Source organism: Pagrus pagrus, assembly GCF_965226575.1.
Source record: "Pagrus pagrus genome assembly, chromosome: 10".
NCBI classification, from domain to species: domain Eukaryota; kingdom Metazoa; phylum Chordata; class Actinopteri; order Spariformes; family Sparidae; genus Pagrus; species Pagrus pagrus.
In genome coordinates, this window is record NC_140194.1 from 7,895,870 (window position 1) to 7,912,007 (window position 16,138).

Here is a 16,138-nt window from a genome sequence, read left to right on the forward strand (position 1 = left end):
ACAGGTGTGTGTGTGTGCGTGTGTGCGTGTGTGTGTTTGTGTGTGTGTGCCTCAGTCACCTCCCACTTGTCATCCCCCACCCGGCAGACCCTCTTTACTCTCCTGCCCTCCCTCTCGCCCCTCTCTCATGCTCCTCTCTCTTTGTATGTGTGAGGATGCTGGTGGATTCATACCTGCTGTCCCTCTGCTCTCTCCTTCACAGTGACTATATCATAGAGGAGAAAAATGCTGTTTTACAGAAGAAAGAAAATGAGGGGTTTGGCTTTGTCCTGCGGGGAGCCAAAGGTGAGATACAATCACACACAAACACACACACACACACACACACACACACAACTATGCCAAAACATCCAGGTTCACTAGGCCCTTGTTTTCAACGTATGAGAGTTTTGATGTGAGAAACGGTTTGTTGATCTGAGTCAGGGAGTGCAGCTCAGTCTGTATTGTTACTGTGTGAGTCAACAACAGGACCAGCTTCAGTCAACACTCAGCTTGTATACTCAGATGCACTCAGGCTCCTGTGTGTGAGCGTGAGTGTGTGTGTGTGTGTGTGTGTGTGTGTGTGTGTGTGTGTGTGTGTGTATGTAGCCCCTTTGGTGGCGTCATCCTTGGCTGAGCTGTCGGCTAGCTGTCCCATCTGTTCCCCACACATGGCGTTCAGCTTTAGTAGAGACACACTCCTCTCTCCCCTCCTGTCTTATTTCTCTCATCTCTGCTCTGTGTCTCCTTGCTTTTGTTCCTCTCCACTCTCCTCCACCTGCCTTCACGTCCTTCCCGTCCATTATCCTCTCACGATATATTTTTGCGCTATCGCCTTCATACCTTTCCGCATTTTCCACCAGAAATCTCCTCTCCACTCATCTCCATCGCCACAAATTCATTTTACTCATGCACGTGCCAGCTCTCCCTCCTCATGCTGGTTACCATGGCAACCCCTCTCAGGCACCTTGCCGGGAGTCTGAATGTGCTTTACTGCTCCATCACTCACTACCACGGATCTTGGCCCACCCCGCTCTCTTTTACTCACTCTGTCTTTTACTCCACAGCACCCTTAAAGACACACACTCTCACACACACACACACAAACACACAGTGTAGTTCACTTACTGGTCCTCTGAGAAGTCTCATGTGTCAGTGATTTAGCTGGATTCGTTCCAGGATTAAATGGAGTTTGTGGTAGCACACTCACTTAACAAATTGTGCTTGTGTACTGTGTGTGTGTGTGTGTGTGTGTGTGTGTGTGTGCGTCCGTGTGTGCGTGTGTCTATTTTGTTGACATATGCATGAAGTTCAGTAAGTGTGAGCATGTGATCGCATGCAACTGTACAATATATATCAGCAGTACATCTACTCAGGGTTGCTCCTATTTCTCCCGAATATACTTTGACATCTTTAGTCCGCAAAAAAATAGAGACGTTTTTAAAAACTTATCATTGCCTCCCAGGAAATTAAAATTGCCAAAACCATCAGCCAACATTTTCCAAATATTCTTCTGAAATATTCTTTTCAGCCTGTTTCTTTATACTGTTTGTGGTCGTGGGCAATCTCATTTACTAGGAAAGCAAATAAGAATCAAAGGAAGCTATAGATTTCACCTAACTCTGTTAGCTCTGTGTTTCCTCTCAGCTGAGACGCCCATTGAAGAGTTCACCCCCACCCCAGCGTTCCCTGCCCTTCAGTACCTGGAGTCTGTGGACGTGGAAGGAGTGGCCTGGAGGGCTGGTCTGAGGACAGGAGACTTCCTCATTGAGGTAATTAAGGACAGCGCTTCACTTGTTTCTCCTTCATCTGTAATTACATAATTATGTTCATCTCGTTACTGAACACACTGCCGATGGCCTTGAACAGAGAACAAAAACTAACAACTGCAGGATTCTGCACAGCTGTAAGGTGTATTTGTAGATATGGCACAGTTTTTCCCTTGCCAGCAAAGAAAGACATTATACGCCTATATTTAAATGAATATGAGATACTGCTCAATAAAGAATAGGCAAGATTTTTAGTTTGATCATTTGAAGTATCTTATACTGACTTGCCAGAATTTGGTAACTTTGGTGCTTTAATGTCAGCCGCATGGTCAAAAAAACAAGGTTACGCTGATGTCGACACGTCTCATTCTGTCTCTGTGTGCATTTTTTCTCAGGTAAACGGGGTGAATGTAGTGAAGGTGGGCCATAAGCAGGTGGTGTCCTTGATCCGCCAAGGGGGCAACAGGCTGCTGATGAAGGTGGTGTCTGTCACACGTAAACCTGAGTCTGAGGAGGTCGTTCGCAAAAAAGGTAACAGCTCCTCTGTTTCTCTATCTTTAAGAAAAGTACATGTTAAATTTATAGCTCCATAAATCCATATGATGTCACACCATGTGAAATGCTGCTTCACTCATGTGCTTATTATATGATAATGGCTTTATTAGAAGTATGTTGTGTGCTCAGGGATTTGAGCATGGCACATGTAATTTCTCACAAGATGTCTCAGTTATTTGCTAATGAATTTTAGAACTGTATGTAATGAAAGGTGGTTTTATGTACAGAGGACTTAGGCAGATATGCGTTTCCATTGTCAATATGATTTCTACCACATTTCCCTGCTGTAGATTCATGTGGTTTCCATGTCAACCACAGCTCGCCATTACTCAGCTCCCACACAGTCCTGGCACTATGACCTCAGGACTGTGTACACTGCAATTGTGTGCGTGCATGTGTGTGATAGAATGTTGTGTGCACCTCCTTTGCAATTATTGAGATACAGAGACAGTGATAAATGGCTTTGACCCAGTTTTATTGGGAAAATACTGTATCAAGTAAATCCTGCTACTCAGGGCCTTATGGTCCCTCTTAATCACACACTCTTCTCTATCTTTCTGTCTCACACACGGCTGTTGTCTTTGTATCTTCCCTCATGATTGTCTCCGTTTAACCCTTTCATGCATGAATATATATACATATACATATATATATACACACATACATATATATATACATACATATATGTTACTTTGAAGGAGTTACGTAATGGTCCACTGCAGTGGACACCATGCATCAACAGTATAAAAAGTGATTCAGGAATATCTGTTAAGTTCTTTCATTCTCAGAAAATCAGACAGGTAAAAACAATATATTTCAACTAAATAAGAGATGTTAGAAATTCTTTTATTTAATATTTATTTGACCATCTTGTTTCTGTGACTGAAAATACATCCGTACCAAAGGGTATATTCTGCCTATTTGGCCACTATTTATATCAAATCTGGCGAAGATTTAATGCTGTTTAATAAAATTATTTCGCGGAAAATTATATCATAATTTTAAAGAAAACATACAAAATAAGGCAGAATCTAAATAGGCAGAATAACTCTTTGACATATAACTTCGACCGGAGCTGACAGATGTATTTTCAGTCACAGAAAAAATGTACAAGAAAGATATAATTAAATTCTTGAGCATTTCCAATATTTTATTTTGATGAAGAATATTTTTACCTGTCTGGTTTATTAGAGGATATAATAGAAACTACATATACATCTTATCTTCCCTCTGACATTTTGAATTTATGATGCCATAATCCAAAATGACAAAGAGATATAAATAAAAAGCTTTGGGGATTGACCACCTGGTGTTTGGAAAATGCTACTTCACCTTAAATAGTTAAAAATGGCTTCCAAATATCTGTCTAGTGGAGTCATTCATTAAAGGGTTAATACATCTATTTTTTTCTATTTTAAATTTCAAGTTTCAACTCCAGTCCAGTACAAATCGGAGCCAATTGAAAGCCAACCTAGTACCTTTGTTGGAGTTTTCAGTTTGCTCATTTGTCATAAGAAAAAGCTTGACAATTGTTTCCCTTTATTTCCGGTCTTTATGCTAAGCTAAGCTAAATGGCTGCTGGATTTAGCCTCATTTTTAACTGACAGATATGAGTGTGTTATTCTCATGTAACTCTCAGCAAGAAAGCGAATAAGCACATTTACCAAAATGTCAATCTGTTCCTTTATGTTCCTTTCAGTATATTAAGGTTTTTGTGCAATGTAACACCATCATGGTAGACGTATTGGAACTACATAAAAATATGTAGACATAACTATAACATAATTTTATTTTACCTTAGTGGTTCATGTCCATTTCTTTTTGTGTTCCCAAGTCATTGTCTTGTTGCCTCCATTAAAGCTTGCTTATCGCTGCGTGTGTCTAAGCTGCTGAGACCGCAGATATTCGGTAGGCGGAAGAAGGAGTGAGGTAGACTGAAAAGACAGTGTTTGTCAAGCTTCCTGTTTTTAGTCGAAGAAAAGATGGTGTAGAGACAGCTGGAGTGTGTTTAGTGTTTCAGAGATGAGGGAGAACAGGATTCTTCTCTTCCTGTTTTCGAACTTCCATCCTGAGCCGTGTTGAATACCCTCTCCCGCCGCACTGCTCCTCCAGCGGGACTTGCTCTGCATCTTGTGCCGCACCTTTGCACAGACGCATGCTCACACACACACACACACACTCACACAGAGAGACTTGCAAGCAAACACACATTCTCTGCACCATGCGAGGCCTCACTACTGCCACCGTTGCCATGGTGACTACACTGCATGTTTGAATTAAGCATTACATTACAGCAAAAGCATCTCTCTCTCCCTCTGTCTCTGTTTCTCTCTCTTTCTCCATCCTCCTCCATCTCCTCTGCTCACTGCTACTGTACCAGAATGTGCAGACCGGTGAAGGAATGAAGATGTTTGATATGGACTGTACCCGGGATGGCGTATGTACACTAGATCTGCAGCGGCTGACGACAGCAGGATGGTTAGGCTCTAGTAAGGCACTTGGGCATCTGTGGGATTTAGAAATCTATCGCTCTACAGTGGTGCATTGAGTGTTAGTTGGTCGATCTCAGATAGAGTAAGCTTATACAGTTGTACTGTGGGGCTATTTTACTGAAACTTGAATTTGTTATAGCATGTAAGGACTGCTGTTGTTTGTAGCTTTATGATCTCTGTTTGACTGCATTGCAATACGTTGTTACCGCAGACTTAACATGCTTAAATAACTGACCCACATTATTTTTATTTTGGTGTTAATAACAGTGTTTATTGTAACCTGATTTAAAGCCTTTTATTGAAACCTGGAACTCTTTAGTTTGCATTTGGAGCTAACATTTGGTTTGAGTGGGACGATAACAGCTCAGTTGCCTTGTGTGTATACTGGGATTGGGAGGCTCCCATGGGCTTTGGGGTATAAAGTCTGCAGCGCATCATTTTCCGTAGCCGTTGAATTTATTGTCATCTCTTCGTCTGCCAGCCCACATGTCATTATGTCCTCCCTCAGGGAGTTTTGTCTGCATATCTGCATGTGGTTCCGCATGTGGGAGGATGTGCATGTGTATGTAAGCTGGCTGTGCGTTTCTGTCTGATGCACACCTGCTAAATTCCAGACAGGCAGCGTATTAAAAGTAAGATGGATGACCTTCCTCTCCTTGCCACACTTATTTTACTCATTCTGCCTATTGTGGTAGACAAATTCTATTGTTCGGTGTGTAATGGGAGGTTTCAGAGAGGTAGGAATGTCACAGAGAGGACTGAGCTACACATTTACTGCCTCTGGGCTCCTCAACAGAGAGGAATTCTTGCAGCGCAAAGACTGAAAAACTGAAAGTTTTGAAAGCGGACTAATTTTTCAAGCCATTGGACATACCATGAAGAAGTTGGGCTCCAACCGGAGCCTGAACAAGGTCCTGACTAAATGCGAGGGGTCCGGTTCGTCTGAATTTGAAAAGATCAAAGTGAAGACAGGATGGACTGGCCGTCTGGGTGATGCCAGGAGGGCTCTGAGCCGCAAAGCCAAAGGATTTTCAGCCCCCTCAACTTCATCCTCAACACCATGCCTTTTCTCCACAGCTCCCCCACCACCCAAGAGAGCTCCCAGTACCACCCTGACACTGCGCTCTAAGTCCATGACCGCTGAGCTAGAAGAACTGGGTGAGTGCCAGAGAGCTGGCATGCAGAGTCCTTACTCTCTTCTTCCTTTTCTGTCACATTTCTGCCTTCCCTTTGTCATTAAAACTTGGTGTGTCTCCTAACTTTTAGAATAGTCACTTCTTCTGTTGGCTTGTTCTTGTCATTTTCCCTCCTCTGCTGACGCAATCTTTTTCCCACCAAGCTTCTGCTCGGAGAAGAAGAGGAGGTGAGTCTGAAATTGACACCTCTCTGAACGTCATTAAGATGATTGATCACTGCTGTAAATTTAAGCGGCATTGTAGATCAGAAGAGCAGAACTCTTGAAATATATGGACTCTCTTTTCTCCACTTCTTTTTTTATATCTCTCTCTGTCTCCTTCTGCCCTTAGTGCTCACTCCCTAGTGGTCAACAAGGAAACGCAGCAAGCTTGTATTGAGATAGTGCAATGATTTTGTGCAATACCACAGTGCCTGACCTCGCATTTTTTATAGCTACATTTTGGAGATGCTTTTTTTATCACAGTTTGTGTTCTCTCTCGTGTTAGCAACGCCAGATATGATGACACAGCGTTTCCCTGGTCTTATGTCTCAGTATTTAGTTCTGGCTCATTTCCTCCTCAACAGAGAGACTAGATGAGATGTTGGCATCCCAGGAGTCTATGTTGCGTTCTCAGCCCTCGGAGGCAGATTACAGAGCAGCCACTGTCAAACAACGGCCCACCAGCAGGAGAATAACACCAGCAGAGATCAGCGTGAGTGCACCTACACACTGCACACTGGCAGATTGCATATGCCTCTCTGTTGGCATGCATTCAACTCAATCTATCACATAAAGACATACTCAAAAACACCTGGACAACACAGCAGTACCACCACTGCTCACATGTAAGCATGCACTGCTTTGTGCTGCTTTATTCTTGGTATTAGAGTCTGAAACTTTTCTTCGTTTTGTTCTGCTGCAGTCACTCTTTGAGAGACAAGGAATGACTCTACATGGAGGTCTTCACCCAGGCATTGAGAGAGGTCACATACCACTACCAAAGGGGATGTCCAGGACCAAGTCTTTTGGTAAAACAATCACCCATCCTGTACATATTCAAATCAGGTGAATGATAGTGTATTTATGTACAGTTTGCTTATAGGTCATATATTGACATGTGGAGAGGAAGAATGTAATTGCATTACAACCCCCACAAAGAATAGCATCTAGGCAGCAATGCAACAAATAGAAAATACTGAGGATGAAGCTCAAGGTCCTACTGGCAAGAAATTATTTGCCATTTCAAACCTTTAAAGGTCCCATGTTGCTCATTTTCAGGTTCATAATTTTGGGTGACTACTAGATAGTGTTTACATGCTTTAACCTTCAACAACACATTATTTTTCTGATACTGTCCATTGCTGCAGCACCTCTATTCACTCTCTGTCTCTTTAAAGAAACATTATATAACTATTTTACCTTAAAATAACAGCTTCAAAGTCAAATTTATTGTTAGTGTCTTCTAATAGGGTGACTGGTCTCTGTGTCAATCACTTCACCCCACTATTTTGCTTGTTTCTGCGCTATGTAGTGAGCAGGTAGCATCACAGTGTGTAACGCTTTATGGCAGTATATCACACACAGCACCAGCTATCAGGGAATCTGGATCATATTCTGTGGAGACAATATCATCTGCTTTTCCCTCCCATGTCCTCCGACTGCTGTTTCCTGGAAGCAATCTGTAACTAGTGCACACTGTAGCTACAAGTTAGCTCTGTTAGCTGTCTCTGCTTGGAGCACAGGGAGTGTTGGTGTTTAGACAACTATCGCAGCAGCTTTGGACCGATTGGAGGAGGAGGTTTACAGGTCAGGGGCAGAACTGCTCAGTTGAACCAGAGCTGGGCGAGCGGGCAGTGGACCAGGCTCAGCAGCCCCTATGGACATCATGACAGAGGCGAAGAGACCTAAGAAGACACTGATGGAGGAGGCTCAGAACAGTGAAAGACACAGTGAATGAGCAAGAGACAAGAGTACATTTCAGATTGGCTTTTAGTTGTTAGCGACAGCTTCGCTAAGTAAAAGCCTTCAGACAGACGCAGAACTGGACTTGTTCCTGTTGAATAGTGAGTAATATTAGCTGGCTTGCTAAGGTACAGTGTATATGTCTTGCATTGTCTCAATTGGTTCTTGTTTGGATGTGTTAGTTGTCAACTTGCTAGTTTTTGATCATCATCCAAGTCAGCCGATTTCGACAGCAGTTTAGCAGGTAACATAATACATCCAAGTGTCTCTGGTTATTGTCTCTGGTTCGGGTTACTTTGGCTTGGCATCATTGTTCTGAGTTTTGTGCAGCGCTTGTGCAATTTTAACTGCTGCATGGCAAAAACATTTCAAACATGCATGTTACTTTAAGACATAAGCTTTCAAGACATGTCATTGTTTTGCTTGTAGTACATCACATCCGACTAATTGTTCAAGAAACCTGGGATTCTGTATCAGCTCTGCCCTGTTTTTACAACCACGGCCATGCTGATGGCTTTACTGAGGGCGGAGAATGAATAGTTGTGACATCACAGCCTTCTAAGGGCTCACTTAAAGGCACAGTTTCAGAATCTCACTTTCTACAATATGGGACCTTTAACAAAACAGTTACATGGTTACATACAAATACTTACTTAGATTGTATTACATGTTCAGAATGTGCAAATGTGCTCATTGGATATTCCCAGAAGCAGATTTGCAGAGCAGATGTGCAAGTACAGAACCTAATTAAAAAGTAGATACATGCATAAATTATTAATAGTCTTTATTATTAAACACGTCTCCTGTTTAAAGCACACTCATTAAATGACTATTGAATTCATTGTTAAATAACTCAAAAATAGTTAAAGTTACAGGTTTTATTTAAATATTGCACAGCTGCCTTTGAGACACCTGATACATTATTAACTGTGTGAGTTATTTACAGATGGATGCATTACAGTGTATTTTTCATGAAGCAGCTGAGTACCTGCTAGGCTGCTTTAAAATGGTCCTTTTTCATGAGCTTACTCCCTGTCACCAGATGATCTGTGCTCTCCCCTTCCTCATCAGGTGCCACTGAGGAGGATCGGCTGTCTGCCCTAGCAGGGGAGCACAGATTTCCCCGCAGTTCCTCTATGACAGACAGCCTCCGAGACCACTCACAGCCCCACCCTATCCCTCCGCCTCCTCAAATGGCACCTCCTCCTCCTCCCTACTACCTAGACACTGGTCCTCCCCCAGCCTTCTGCCCCCCTCCTCCCCCATCTAGGACCCAGAGTCAGGGCCATGAGCCTGGAGGACGCTCTAGCTTCAAGCCCTCCTCCTTGGATTTGCCTTATGAGGCTGCTCAGCGGCAGGCCACGCAGATCGAGAGACAGAAGAAAGCCCGCTCCATGATCATCCTCCAGGACTCCTCCCATCTACCTGTAGAACCTACAGAAATTCCCCGTCCTTCTGCTGCTACTCCACCTGAGCGAATCAAAAGGAAGGGTCGGGTTATTGACAACCCTTATGCTAATGTGGGTCAATTTAGCATTGGACTATACACGCCCACCAAGCCCCAGAGGAAGAAAAGTCCCCTGGTGAAACAACTACAGGTAGGCTGCATGTTGGGGATGGTCTTCTGGTCTTCTGTCCCTTTGATTTTGACACGTTTGGTTGATTATTTCTTTGTCTTACTGCAGGTTGAAGATGCACAAGAAAAAGCTAGTATAGCCTTAGCTGCTGCCCACTCCCGAGAAAGCTCACCCTCAGGACGACACCCACACGCCCATGGGCACACACACACCAGCCGTGCAGACTACTACCAGCAGCAGCTGATGGCTGAGCGAGAACGTATGCGTGCCCAGGGAGAAATGATGTTTCAGGGTAAGGGCCCCTTCGCTGCTGCAATTGCTGGAGCAGTGAAAGATCGGGAGCGACGCCTAGAAGAACGGAGGAAATCCACTGTCTTCCTTTCTGTTGGGACCATGGAGGGGGCGTCCACCACCAGCTCTGACGCCCCGTCTCTGACTCAGTCTCACTCCATCGATGAACGGATGCTCACCCGAGAGCTGGGACAGCTGCCCCCTCCTGCCTTGGCCCTGAGCCCCTCACCCAGTGGGACCACCTTTATCCATCCACTCACAGGAAAGCCCCTTGACCCCAACTCTCCACTGGCTCTTGCGCTGGCCGCAAGGGAGAGGGCACTGACCTCCCAGTCCCCTACTAGCAGCCCAGAGCCTAGGACTAAACAGGAGCGGATAGGCCAGGGCGTAATGTTCATTGACCCTCAGACCAAAGAGTCTCCACATGGGGAAGGGGCATCCACAACTCCTCCTTTTTCGCCTAAAAGCGCCAAGGCAGTGGGGCATGGAGTTGGATCCCCCCTGGCATCAATTTTAGTTCCCCAGCCCACGAAACCACAGTGGGCCACATCACCATCACCTGTATCATTCCGACAGGAGATGGAGGCCAGAGTAGAGGAAAGGAAGGAGGAGAAGAGACTGGAGGATAAAAAAAGTATGTTGATCAGTATTTTGGATACGTCGCAGCAGAAGACAGCAGGGCTTATCATGGTCCATGCTACCAGTAACGGCCAGGCTGTCGGGGTGGGTTCAGAAATAGAACAGGCACCTGCCCCAAAGTCCACGGAGCCTAGCAAATCTCCTAGTCCACGGGCTAAATCCCCCAGTCCCACAACCTCCCAGCCCCAGGCCCAGCCTCAAACTCAGCGTCCTGCAAGTCCAGCCCAGGAGAAGAGCCTGGCTCAGGGAAGCTCAGAAGAGGATGTTGATCCGTACACAGTAACCCTGCCCCCTGCAATGTTGACTTCCAGTGACGAGGAAACAAGAGAGGAGCTACGCAAGATCGGAGTTGTTCCACCACCAGATGAGTTTGCTAATGGGCTGCTCGCACAGGCACAGGGGACGCCAGTGTCCTCAACTAAACCTGCTTCCTCTCCCACCACTCCTACAACACCAATACCCCACACTCCCTTAACCCCAAAAATCCCAACTGTGACCCCTGCGCAGCCTCAGCCTCCCCAGCCCCCACCTCCACCCAGTGCAGCAGCTGTCTCAGGGAAGCCCTCTGATCCTCTGGAGCCCCCACCAGTGGGCGAGTCTGGCTCTGCGGCTGACTCAGGCGTGGAGGAGGCTGACACACGCAGCTCAAGTGAGAGAGAGCGAGACCACCATCTTGAAACCACCAGCACCGTCTCCACGGTTTCCAGCATGTCCACGTTGTCCTCAGAAAGCGGCGAGCCTGCCGACACACATACCACGCACACCTCCTATGCCGACGGGCAGACTTTTGTGCTCGACAAGCCGCCAGTGCCTCCCAAGCCCCGACTCAAGTCCCAGATAGGAGGCAGTAAAGGCCCCGTCACCTTCAGGGACCCTCTGCTGAAGCAGAGCTCTGACAGCGAGCTGCTATCACAGCAACAGGCTGCTGCCCTGGCTGCTGCTGCAGCTGGGGGTGCTGGGCTGCCCCCAGGTGGTTCAGCCTCAGTGACTGGACTAGCCCCCACCAAGCCGCGCTACCTCTTCCAGCGCAGGTCCAAGCTGTGGGGGGACCCAGTGGAGCCTCGTGGGCCAGGGGTGGGGCTAGGTATTGGGAGTTTGGGCAATCTTGGTGGGCTGGGACTGGGGCTGGGTGCAGATGAGGGAGCAAAACCATCTGTTATGGGGGAGCTCAGCTCCCGACTACAGCAGCTAAATAAAGACACTAGGTCGTTGGGAGAGGAACCACTGGGAGCATCACTTGACCCTGGCAGGAAGTCACCTGTGGCAGGTGCCAGGTAAGAGGAAACCTAGTAAAATGTACTCCAAAACTGTATTTAACACTGAGTGACAGAGCAAATGGCTATATAAGAAAGTAATTATTTCAAGTTTAATTCATATCTTACTCATCCGAGACATCAGAGCGAATAAACTGAAGCAATTCCAGTGCACAGCCTCAGAGAGAAGGGTCTTAAATTGATAAAGATTGCATACTTGTTAGACTTGTTAGAGTTTAATTCTTCTCTCTTGTTAATCATCATTTTGTATTACTCTTTATTGAAATACTTTTTAATGTCTACAAGGGATACTCCCTCTTGGTTCTTGCAATAGCAAGCCCACTGGAAGAGAGATTGCAAACACAGAGGCTTGCACTTATTATTTAACATCAAAATTAGGAGTCTGTAATCTCATAGCACTACTCTGGAAAGAGAGGCTGAGTCAAAGACAGCAGCTTTAAGTTTTATTTCTGTGCATGATGTGGTTTTACCAGTATTGTGATGGTAAGTGATAATGATAACAAAAGTCACCAGTATTGCTAGCATTAGCTTCCCTACTATAGTATGATAACATTTGTGCAATTCCTCTCCATTGGTCATACGTCAGTATAGAAAGAGGCATAATCAGACTTGATTCTCACACAGTGACACCAGGGTAATCCGAAGCAGCACTGTTTTTTCAAATATTATCTGTGGGTTTCTTATTTTTCACACCGTACCTGAAACAACACTGAAGTCCTTTATATTTCTGCAGATATGAGGACACCGAAGAGAGTAAACCTTAAGGTTATAGCCCCTAGGGTAAACTTAAGTTTTTTTCAATATATATTTTTTTCCCTAACAACCCTATCAACTAATCCCATTTAAAGAGAACAACCCTTTTATACATTTTGTTTCATGTATTTTCTTTTGAATATTATGTTACCTTGTTTGCATCACCTGATTTCTCACTTTCAGAATAAAACGTATCTAAAAAAAAGGATATAAAAATATTTGGCTGTAGTACTGAGTTTAAGGAAATACTTCATGTATTTGAGATAATAGACAGTACTAGTCAATAAGTTAGTGTTACACAGCTTGTGTGTGTGTGTGTGTGTGTGTGTGTGTGTGTGTGTGTGTGTGTGTGTGTGTGTGTGAGGTGGATTATCTGTTGGTGCAAACAAGGTAACAGGGCTTGGAGGCATGCACTTCTTAAAGCCTCTCCTCATGTCACACACACTCTCACCTTTGGGCTCAAACCTATGACCCTGCTAGTAGCTTCCCTTTCAACTTTTTCTTGAGCTTTTCCCAGAGTCCTTGTTCAAATAATGCATAATACATCCTTACATCCACAGCTCTTTGCAGCCATCACTGATATGAATTTGATAAGACCAGAAACTGTTGTTTCTTTCTTATCACCGTCCCCCATCCTGCTGAAATATCAGTGATAACCTCAAAGATTTAAGGATGTATTTTCAAAAGTATTTGAACATAACTGAACTATAATGGTGTGTCATGTTAAAACCATCCCCTCATGATCTTGCCATTAATATCAATCCGAGTGATAAGACAAGGTCCTTACCTTGTCAAAAGTTCTGAGGTGCCACATCGAGTAACTGTCAAATAAATGAAGGTGTCTTCTCCTTTTATCTACTCAGGTTTTGGATTAGAATTTTTCCACAGGTTGTGTTTTTTATAGCTTGGCAGGTTGGAAATTAACATCTGACGTTTGAAGAACAAATTCTGTCATATTTTGGTTGTCCATTGTAGTTTTACTCAGCCATGAAATTGACACTAATTGATGTTAATTTTAATTTGCTGTTCAGGAGAGTCATTCATATACAGTAATTTATCAGAATGTAGCTTTCAAAGAGCTTCAAAGAGGAGTTTGTAGGCTCTCTCCAGATGCGGTTGGTTTTTATAGCCTTGTTCCTCTCCTTTCCTCTTCTCTCATCCGCATTTCTTTTCATGTGAATAAGGAGGGTGTAAAAAATACCTTTCATGTTTGCTGTACTTCACTGCTGATTAAGAGGAGTTGAAATTTACGAATAGACAATGTAAGATTGAGAAACTGTAAGAATAGACTCCACACAACTGAAACCAAAGTGCTTCACATTTTCAGGCAGTTTCCATCTAGCTGTCAACTAAATTAGCTTCATAGCTATATCGGAAAAAGAGTGTAAAGTCTCTGTAGAACTGACCAGCATAGGGCTACTAGTTATTGGCCTTTAAGGCAGAATTTTGTAACCATAACTGTTGTCCTCTGCATGGGAGTGACAGTGTAGTTTGGTGTCAACAGAAGTCTGCTGCTACTTCTTGTTGTTGCTTCGGACATCTTGGATGCAGGAATTGTGTAAGCATAATCTTTTCTGTATTGTAAAAGCCTCATGAGCATGTTTTGCAGTCCCATCCTTTTACCAGTGTTGTACTATTATTAGTAATCTGTTACCAAAATAGTTTGGGTTGAAAAGCTCATTCATTCCTGTTGCTTAAGACAATACATTGCCCCGGTGACCACAAATAAAATATGAAGTCACCATGTGACATTGAGCTAAATTCAGCCATCAATCATTGATCTGTACCCTCAACAGCATCATGATACCTGGATGGACAAGGTGACCATGATATCAAATACAACATATCATGTATTACTCACTCCTGATGGGGCTCATTCCCTTCCTAAGATGCAATCAAAATCATCCCCACCGTTTCCATCTTGGCAGTTGATTGCCCTTGGCTGTGACAAAGATGATCATGCACACCATTATTTCTCTCTCTCTCTCTCTCTCTCTCTCTCTCTTTCTCTTTCTCTCTCTCTCTCTCTCTCTCTCTCTCTCTCCCCCTCTGGCTCTCTTTCTCTGCCTCTGCATCTGTTCCTCCTCACCTACTGGAGCATTTCACATATAGCATAGACATCCCAGCACCCTTAATTGTAATGTGAGTCCATCACTTACCCACCATCCACTGTGTGCCCCATTTAAACCCCTTCAAAAACCATACAAGCTGCTGTATTTTGTCTCTCTTGTATCCACTTCGTTCACATGCTGTGTGTCATAGCTTTAGGTGATTTAGGAACCCGTGGTTCTCATTTTATTTCAGTTGTGCTCTTTGGTTTTCTGTTCTTCTCTGTTTATGTAATTTGCATAACTTTGTTTTGTTTTTCAGTGATTGTGTTAAAGATGGCCATGGTCCTTGACTGACTTGCATATTGGACACTGTAGGTTTCTTAAACCACACTAAAACAGAACAGAAGATTTTGCAATTTATATTTCTTTATGAATATTTATGTGTCTGTTACAACTACTACCAGCAAAAAACATAAATACATGTATGTCTGCAAGAATAAAAATCATTTTAGTCGACATCATTAAAAATAAGTTACAGAGCAACCTCAAAAGTCAAGGGACATGTGCCTGCCTTTTATTTGTTCATTTATTTGTTTGTTGGTTTTTCTTTGTTCGTGCAGTGTTTGATATGTGAATAGTGTGCTCATTTCTCTCTCATGAAGCCCACTGGTCAGACCTTCCAGTGCTGAAGCCTACTCTGCTGTCTTTGTCATGTCCATACATCAATAACACCAACACATACAGACAAACACATAAATACATGATCACACACATGTACTCACAGTCACACACATGTCAAAGGCAGCAGAGTTGGCTGAAGCAGAGTATGAGTCTGGTTGGCAGGCTGCGTCTCATGGAGTGATGCTAACATTCTCTCCCATTGCTCTCTCTCTGCTCACCTTGCATGCTCCGCCCTGCTGCTCTGATCTGATTGGTCTAGAACTGACTGTGCGCCCAGGAGGGCAGGACGACTGTGTAAGTGCGCATGGAGCTCATCTCATATCCGTCGGCTCCCTGTAGTCTGATCATTTTTTCAGCCTGTGCGCTGCCTAGCTTCCTTTGTTCCCATCACACTCTTTAGTCCTAATCTCACCCACATCAAAGCTGTCAAACACAGTAGAGAGAAAACATGTGCCACACCTGTACATAAGACACTTACTTACATGCATGCATATAACACTTTACCACATTTAGGCCTCTTCTTTCTGCTTCTCCCTGCTTGCACCAAGCTAGATCAAACGCTCATGTAGCCTTAACCTCTTATCCATCCCTCTTCTCCTTTCTGACCATCTTCTCCTCCATTAGATCAGTAGTATACTAATGGCTAAGCAGACACATTGAGACTGTTTTACAATTTCATGTTATGCCTCTATTATTTTCTTTAAGAGGGTCAGATGTAAAAAAAGAAAGAAAAGTAGATAAACCAGCAGCTTTTGTACCTGGGAAAACAAATTAGAGTGACTGTTGTTGGTAAGATTGGGTTGGTTGGTGTCATTTTCTAAATGGTAGGCTGAATTCAGTGTAAGCTGCACTTCAGAGGTAAATAAATATTAAAGGAGACATATTATGCTCATTTTCAGGGTCATCATTTTACTTTGGGTTACCTCTAGAATAGGTTT

General features: G+C 43.9%; 1 protein-coding gene across 1 annotated transcript in view; it reads left to right on the forward strand.

Annotated features, from left to right (window-relative positions):
- shank3a (SH3 and multiple ankyrin repeat domains 3a) overlaps nucleotides 1-16,138 on the forward strand; it is a 150,048-nt gene that overhangs the window by 126,142 nt on the left and 7,768 nt on the right. Inside the window, 9 exon segments of the mRNA XM_084363630.1 lie at nucleotides 203-285; nucleotides 1,627-1,751; nucleotides 2,144-2,279; nucleotides 5,873-5,953; nucleotides 6,135-6,158; nucleotides 6,557-6,684; nucleotides 6,895-7,000; nucleotides 9,006-9,532; nucleotides 9,620-11,715. Coding sequence (XP_084219756.1) covers nucleotides 203-285; nucleotides 1,627-1,751; nucleotides 2,144-2,279; nucleotides 5,873-5,953; nucleotides 6,135-6,158; nucleotides 6,557-6,684; nucleotides 6,895-7,000; nucleotides 9,006-9,532; nucleotides 9,620-11,715 — 3,306 coding nt within the window.